Raw genomic sequence first — 8,508 nt, forward strand, 5'->3', positions numbered from 1 at the left:
ATTATGCCAAAAATGCTGTCTATTGAGCTTAACTTGAATTAAACCCTGAACATTCCTTTAAATGCATTGCAAATGCTATTTAATGCTGTCTTTTAAAGTAGTTCTATTGTATATGTAATGTATTATTGTAGTATTAGTTATTTTCAACAGTATTAATATGTGCTTGTCACTCTTTGTTTAGGATCACATGATCTGAAGAATTATCCAAATTCGTATGCTGCCTTACACATGCCCTCCAAGGCTGCAAAGTGAGCGTACAGAGAGGCGATTCATACTGCCACAGCATTACATTGGCCTTAACGGACTAACACGTCCCACGGCCACTGTCAACACAGAACCTGGTGAGAGGACCGGACCACGTTACTGATGAGTTCTGAAACCACACAATATCCCTCACACCCTGTACTGCCAAGGGCGTGAGCCACCTTAGGCCTTTCAGAGAAGTGCGCATCCAACCCTGTTTAACTATGATAGAGCCTGCAAGTATCCCTGGGCTGACACAGGACTGTCTGATTCAGCAGAGCCGCACCTGTCCTGGCTGCTTCATTGAGACCAAGGATGGGTCAAATGTAGAGCCCAGTATTAACCTTAAAATAGCTGACATGAACAGGGACTACAGCGGCTGCCCGATCTCCGATATCAACATGCAGTGCATGAGCACAAGTGAGACAGGTTATGGAGACCAGCTCCTCTCGGATCAGCTTTTGAGCTTTCCTGTCCCCAAAAGCCAATTGGTGGAGAAGAAGGACACAGAGAAAGCAGACTTGGATGATCCAGCCTCCAAAAACCTGTTTGAGGGCTTGTTATTAGACAAGTGCAATGGAGAGGACGGCTTGCTCAACAATCCGAATCAGGACTGGGGCTACTTTGAGTCCTTCATCAGTGAGAGTAAGATGGAATTGCTGGATCTCTGCTCTAAGAATGAGCTATCCGCAAACCTCTTCTCAGAGGATGATGTGGACAATTACATGTTTGATGATGACGACGATTCCACCCTGAGCAGCGACGTTTGCTCGCTTAAGATCCGCTACGAGTCCTTCCAGGACAATATGAGGGAAAAAACCAATGTCCTACAAGAGGAGACGCAGTTCAACTTTTTCCCAAGTGTCATGGTGAACTGCACAAAGAAAGAAAATGGTGTGATAAAACAAGTTGGGGACCAGCTACCACCAAAACCAGAGGAGCTTAGTCAAAATGACTGCAAAGGTGATGGTAGTGACAGCTCCATAGAGCAGACACCTGATTACAACCGTAAAATTAACTTCTTCATCGATTCAAGCAACTCGGCTGATGACTCTGGGGAGTATAGCGATGACAGCTCCTCCACCATTTCCTCATTTGACACTTTCCAAAACAACAGGCCTAAAAACACATTCTCACAAAAGAACGCAAGCTGCTCCAACCATCTGAGCTATGGATTGCGGGCCAAGAGAAAAGTTAGGTACAGTGATGACTACTTGTATTACGTTGACTCCATTGAGGGTGAAAAAAACATGGAGAAGCAAGAGAAGCCACCTACTGGTCTAAAGCAAGAAGTGGATGTTGACTGGCGCCCTAAAAAGAGACGAAAATGCTCTCGCAAGGATCCACCTGTAATAATCAAATATATTATCATCAACAGGTTCAAAGGAGAGAAATGCATGGCCGTAAAGCTTGGCAAAATTGATTCAGCCAATGAGACTGTAATCTTAAATGAGGACACAATCAACAAATATGAGAAGCTTTCTCCTCTGAAAGATTTCTGGCAGGAGAAAGAGAGAGAAAAAGAGAAACAGCTTAAGCTGGCAGCAGGAGATAAACACAATTCCCACCATCGCACCTTTAGTTCCAGTCCCCCCAAACAGAAATACAAGCTAGCAAACAGGCTTAGGATTCAGAGAATTCAAACTGTGGAGCAATCACCCTACACACAAGGCCTCTTTGCCTCTGATCTCAGGCAGGAGGTTGCTTCTACAGATAAGACTGCCTCCATAAGGAGGCCATTAACAATAGCCACCAGCTGTGCCAGCACATTAGACACAAATGACATCATACACACTGGTGCCCTGAAGAGCAGATCCCAAGAAAGGGAGGAAAGGAGAATAGGAAATAAAATATTCAGAATTAAGAAATTCAGAAGCGAAGCCAGACTTAGAAGCAAGAAAATGAGAGACCTTGCAGAGAATAGCGAGAGCATGAGAGACCTGACAGAAGTTTGCACACTGCAGAAAAACACGGGCACTGTAGGAGGTGCTGAAGACAAAAAAGTCAGTGCAGCTGCACACAGTCCCAATTTGTGTGAGAGTCAAACATCTAATACCGCTGAAAAATTCGCTTTTGTGTCTGCCACCTGCTCCCCCAACAAAGGAGCATCATCTGGGAATGTGGCCACAAGTGTCCCCCTTATCCCTGGAGGCTACCTACAAACGTTATTAGATGCTTCGGATTCTTCTGGAGGTAGCACTGGAATCTTGTTTTTACCTCAGCAGTTAGGGTTAGTAACTCATACTCAACTAGATGTTTCTTTGGAAAAGAGGCAATTTGCCTCAATTCAGCTAGCACAAAGCTGTGTACTTTCTCCACCATCAGAATCTGAGCTCCAACAGTCACCACAGAATTGTCCTAATCTTGCTCAGATGTGGCACCACCAACTTGGTCCCAATCAGCAGTTTGTCGCAGCAGATATTGCAGAAACTGTGATTCAACCCACCAGCTTCACCGACGAAATGGCCATGCCATTGTCCGAGGGTCTCACAGTGTCTAGCTACAACCAGCTGAGTCTAGAGAGCAACAGAATGCTTTATGAAAAGAATTACTTGCCCGAGCAGCCATTGCCTCCTGATGCTGAGTATCAAGCTTGTCAGGGGCAGCCACAGTTTCAAAGAGCCACACTACACACCGACAATGGAAGGCTCATCAGTTTCGACTCAATCGGCTCACTGTCAGCTACTTCTAGCAATTACAGTTCTCTGAGTCTTAAGACCAGTGAGAAAGATGGCGAGGAAGATGTGAACGAGAACTTTCTGGCCCACTGCAGCCCCAAACTGGTGATTCAGCAGAGTCTTGATGCAATCACACCCCTGAGGGAGTCCACAGACTTGCTGGATATCTCCAACTTCACTCCAGATAAATTCAGACACACTTCATTGTCTGAGCTTTCTCCTCCAGAGACACCCAATTTATCCCCTCAGGTTATGTCCCGTGAGATGAAGATCACTGTAAAAGACAATAACCTCCAGAAAGGGGCTAAAATGTCATGCACCAAAGATGTCAATTGGGGCTGCAACATGATAGAGCAGCATGATTTGGCTGGATATTCGGTGGATGGTCATGAGTACCAATTGCACGTTTTTAATGGCGAAGACAACTTAAGCCTAGACAAGAAAGAGGCAAATCAAGCTGACTTTGATGCAAAGAGGGCCAAGTCAAAGAAGAAAAATAGCAACAAACAGACTGCAGGGCAATATACAAAAAAAAGCAAAGCCCCAAGAGCTCCTAAAGCAGAGAAGGGCAAAGTTCCACGTCAGACTTCACGAGCATCTAAAAAGTTGAAGGCCTTATTGGATGAAAAGGGTGGTAAAGGCCAGGCTGTGGGCGCAACGCAGCTGCTAAAAGACAGCGGCTCTGAAGAATGGACTGGATGTCAAGTCCACGATGAGCAACGAGAGTTTGAAGAGCCATCCAACATCTTATCAAACATTGTTTCAGGGATGGCCGAGGTGCAGCGATTTATGATGGCCTCTATAGAGCCAGTTTGGGGTCCAGCTGCAAATATGTGCCTGCCCTCAGAGGCAAACAGCCTGAAGTTAAAAACTCTCAAAATCCTAGCAGGAACCTCATCCGAATCTAAAAAGAAAGCCAGTGGGGTGTCTGGGGGATCAAAGGTCAGAAAAGGTGGGACAAAACGTGGCAAGAATCAGGCAAAGTTCAACACCCCCCTTCCCTTTTTTCCCCAGTTGGCTCTCGGATCCAACATGTTCGACAAGCCTAACCTTGCCGTTCCTGGTATCAATGGGCCCGCACACAAAAAGATGTACCGCCACAAAACAAGTGCAAAATTCCCTCGGATTGACAATCTAAAGGCCACGCAACCTGAACGAGACCCAAATAAGGATATATCATTAATGGCTTCTTTTGAGAAACTGAGGTAATATTTTATATCTAGCTGCTGATGCACGTTCCTCACTTTTCCCATTTCCTCCTCAGTTCCTGACATACCTACACTGACTTGAGACCAGAGATGCATGGAATTATGTTATCCTTTAGTATCCCCACCTTCTTTTTGCCTCCGACGAAGATTTTGATATCTTGCATGAGTAACTTAATGTACTTGCAAACTACCTATTGATTAATTGTGCAAGGCTTGATTGAGATTTTCAGTAATCATGGCTGCGTTTTTTTCTTCTGGATTCTTGTTTTTGTTTGTTTTTCTTCCTTGCAATTGTTGATTCATTTTTGTCTGAAGAAAAGGAACAATTTTAATAAGTGCAAAGTCTCTTTTTTGGACCTTTTTTTTGTTTGTTATTTTCTCAAGTGAATTTTGCTACCCTTATGTAATTATATTTCTTCAAACATGTAGCTTATTAAAAAGTATTTGTGTGAAGCAAGCTCCTCATTTGATTATGTATGCAGAAACAGATGCCCTCTCCTCTCTTTTTACCCTTTTACTAGCTTGTCTTTTTTTAAGTGGGAAATGCTCAGCCCCTTGTCTAGTATAATCAACATAATTGGTAGTACCCAAAATATCAATAGCACACAATGAGACCATTATGTATTGAAAACATATCAGATTAACACTGTTTCTCTCTATCTACTATGCTTTTAAAGGAGTTGTACTGGAAATTGTCTTTGAGGGACATTTCTATGCCATGGAAATCCTTGGAAAGTCTTTTTTTTTTTTACTTTAAATTAAATAATAATAATAATTATAATGATATATATTATAGATTACAACAGTATATTATTAAAAACAGATTATTATTATTATTGTTATTATTATTCAGTGTCACTGTACAGAAATGCACCGTTTAAAGCAAAACATGGATTCTATTAGTGTGCCAAATGGGAACTCTGTGCACATTTATTATCTGTATGCATACTTGCTGTTTCATTTACTAGCCTGATCAATGCTGGCTGTTCTCTTTTAAGTCTTAACAAGCGCTGACATTTCTCTTTGTTTAGCGTTCTGTTTTCTTTTCTTTCCGGACCCTATCGTTTGAAGAGCACCTGCAGCTGATAGTGGTACAACCACTCAACCAAAACTACGAGACTCTGAACTTTCTTGTGTCACCTTACTTGCCAAATTCAATGTACCTCAGCACCACTTCTGCTTAGAATGAAAGAGAGATGCAGAGATAGACTCTTCTAAACATGGAAGACAACATTGATAACGTTAATAGAACATTGTGTACTTTTGTTTTGTGAACAAGTTGAAAGGGTACTTTTGATGGTAAAAAAATAAACATTGTATTTTTTTTTTATTTTACATTTTTTTACTTTCCTGTTTCCCACATTTAAACAGTTTTCAGCCATTTTACCATAAATGAAGCATTGTGGGATTCAAAAGTGTAAGTCCACTTTGAAAAACTGATTTAAAATCGGTTTTATATCTGTAAAAGAAAAGATAATGATTTAGGATTTCTAAAAATAATTTGAACAAAGCAACATTATTACATAAAATGAATGAGATATATATATACATTTCTTCACTCTTTCTAGGTCATTAGGCAAATGTAAGCTAATTTGTGACATTGACCATGTTAAAGCGGAAGTGTGTAAATGTTTTCGTCTGTCCCTGCCTAATATGCAGAGACAACTATAAGTCGGTGATTCGTAGGTTACGTTTCTTGAAAACTAAACACTGTGTCTTTGGGGCGCTATAAAAATTGTTCTGTTTGTTTTGAGCGACTCAGACCAACACAACTTTGACTCATCAATGGCATGAGTTGGGGGGGCGGTATAGGTCAGATTTACAGATTTTCTCCATGGGTTTGGGACATTCTTAAATCATGATGGGATAACACGGTTATCATGGGTTTTGCTAAAAGGGGGAGATATATATATAGACACCAAATATACTTTTGAACCGCACTGTGGGTCGGAAACATGTTTTGAGTAGTTTCAACCAGGGCTGGACTGGGAAGAGAAATCGGCCCGGGATTTTACATAGCAACTGGCCCAACATTTTCTGTCCTTTTCTGCATATCACGGCGCCATTTTTGTGGTCTGTTCTGCATAACTCGACGGCTCATTTTAGCTTATCGCGGCCCATTCAGCCAACCCACCAGACCCCTCGGTTCTCCCGATGGCCAGTCCGCCCCTGATCGGCCCACTGGAAAAATGCCTGGTATGCCAGATTACCAGTCCAGCCCTGATATCAACCTGTGTGATCTTAGGTGAACATGCTATGTTTTTTGGGGGGGCACATCATTAGAACATTACCCCTACAAGTTTAGGTTTCCACAAAATGTCACCTCACTTTATTGCTGTATAAAACATTTCAAACCAAATCAGTGCTTTAGAAAGCATTGAATGCTTTGGCATTTACCACAGTTTCATAGATGACACATCTGATTTCCAATGAGTTGTTCTAAGAGAATATCTCAGGTAAAGTAATGCCTTACCTATAGCTTTCACCTTTCAACTCAGCCCCCTCTGCCGCCATGTTTAAGACCAGAATGATGCTGATGTGGAACTGCACATGGGCTGTATGCCCGCCTTGTCTGCCTTGTCTCATTTCTGCCTGTTGTCAACTGAATGTACTAAACGTTTTTTACTATGTGCCACTGTTACGCTGCCTCCTACTGGTGCTAAGAGGGTAATTTTATTCGCCCACAAATCATGAAACAAGGAATACTAGAAGTGAAAACCCTGTTCCCTCTCTTTATGAATGTACAATATGTGGTTCTGTTTGATGTATTCACAACATTGTCATTAATTGGAATTGTTTTTGCCTTTTTGTTGGAGAACACACTGAGCTTTATAAATATTGTCTAGAGTTGATAACAGAGGGATTCTTAATTATCTCTTGACATGACAAAAATATTGTATATTTTTCTCTGTGCCAATTTGTAAGATATTTTGTAAGTGTATATTTTTATTAGAAAGTGCTGTGAAGTATTAGTGTGTGTGTGTGAGAGAGAGAGAGAGAGAGAAACCCTTTTTGTGCCTCTGTAGGCAGTGAAAAGGATGTACAATTACAAGGTTTTGGTTTTAAAAACCAAAATATTAAGGAACACAAAAAAGAAAACAAATCTACATTTTGTTGCAAGTTTTGTAAGAGGAAAATGATCTTGTTGTGAGAGTGTTTGTGTTATTGTGGAAAACACATAGTTAAAAAAAACGAACTTAAAAAAAAACATTGTGAACTATTTGCTGTTTTATAGATTTTCTTGTAAATTATTCTTGTATAATTTTATGTTGTATTTGTTGCAAAGGTTTTAAATATTTGTGATCAAGCCTGTATGGTGAAATGTAATATTGGTAACTTGCTGAATTTTGTAATAATGTTTATGGAGTACCTATACAAATTAAAATGAGATTTTGAATGCTGCTTTTTGAAGTTGTCAAGTTTCTTCAATCAGACTGTTTATGCATACATATGTAAACAGAAAATGGAAGGTTATGCTACTAAATGAGATTATGAGGACATTGTGTTTCTTTGCCATTTTTAATAACAGTTCTTGTGTGTTCAGCAAACAGTTTAATTAAATGCATGTTTTCCCATTTCGACTTTATCTGTGATCTCTGTGTCATTATCGTCATGGCAATGTTAACAGTCCAGAGAATTAATGAGTTCCAAGAACTGATGCAGATTTCATTTAGGTTTTTAACAAAGCACTGGATGATATATTCTTGATTACTTTGGCTTGTATTTTAGTAGCAGATAACAATTAGATTAGGTTAGACCGATGCAATCATATTGTTTCATTAGCATATCCTACAGAATTGAATTTTTCTTGATAGCTTTATTTATCAATCACGAAAGGACAGTTTAGGCTAATGTAGAAGTCATCTGGGAGTTCAATGCATACAGAAAATTAACTTTGTTTAAAAAATAAATAATTATTTTAGATTATTAAGATGTTCTTAATACTTGATATTACTTCAACTAAACTAATCATTTGAATTGCTCCCACTCAGTGACAAGTTTGAATCCTCTGAGTATAAATATATCAACTTGAAAACATTATTTTCTGTTCTTATTGCAATAAGAGAAAATAAGTAATAAACCTGTCTATTCTGGATTTGACAGACTGTGCTATTGACGCATATCTGGCATGTTTTGGTTAAAAGAAATGCCAAGCATTGATCTCACTTCTCTACATGAAGATGTGACAATGTCACTTTTTTCAGATCTCTAAATTAATCTAAGTGGGAGTTTGTCACTGACAGCAGGTGCTTTATTAATGTCTCTTAATAAAATAAGGCTTTAAAGTGCTTTTTAATTATTGTGATTCATAACCTTATCAGTAAGTTCAGAAAAGACAATCTTAAGTATAACACTGCATATTGCATTTGTTCAGGATT

At 39.8% G+C, this 8,508-nt stretch overlaps 1 protein-coding gene across 1 annotated transcript; it reads left to right on the top strand.

Annotated features, from left to right (window-relative positions):
* Window positions 1–467: 467 nt before the first annotated feature.
* Window positions 468–7,525, top strand: nexmifb (neurite extension and migration factor b). Its single transcript, XM_052149660.1, has one exon. It carries the CDS (start codon window positions 468–470, stop codon window positions 4,128–4,130), a length of 3,663 nt encoding a protein of 1,220 aa, XP_052005620.1. The 3' UTR covers window positions 4,131–7,525.
* Window positions 7,526–8,508: the final 983 nt, after the last annotated feature.

This window comes from Xyrauchen texanus, chromosome 19 (genome assembly GCF_025860055.1).
Source record: "Xyrauchen texanus isolate HMW12.3.18 chromosome 19, RBS_HiC_50CHRs, whole genome shotgun sequence".
In the NCBI taxonomy this organism is placed as follows: Eukaryota; Metazoa; Chordata; class Actinopteri; order Cypriniformes; family Catostomidae; genus Xyrauchen; species Xyrauchen texanus.

Coding starts and splice junctions, on each gene's coding strand:
- nexmifb (XM_052149660.1), top strand. CDS start 468: ATGATAGAGCCTGCAAGTATCCCTGGGCTGACACAGGACTGTCTGATT.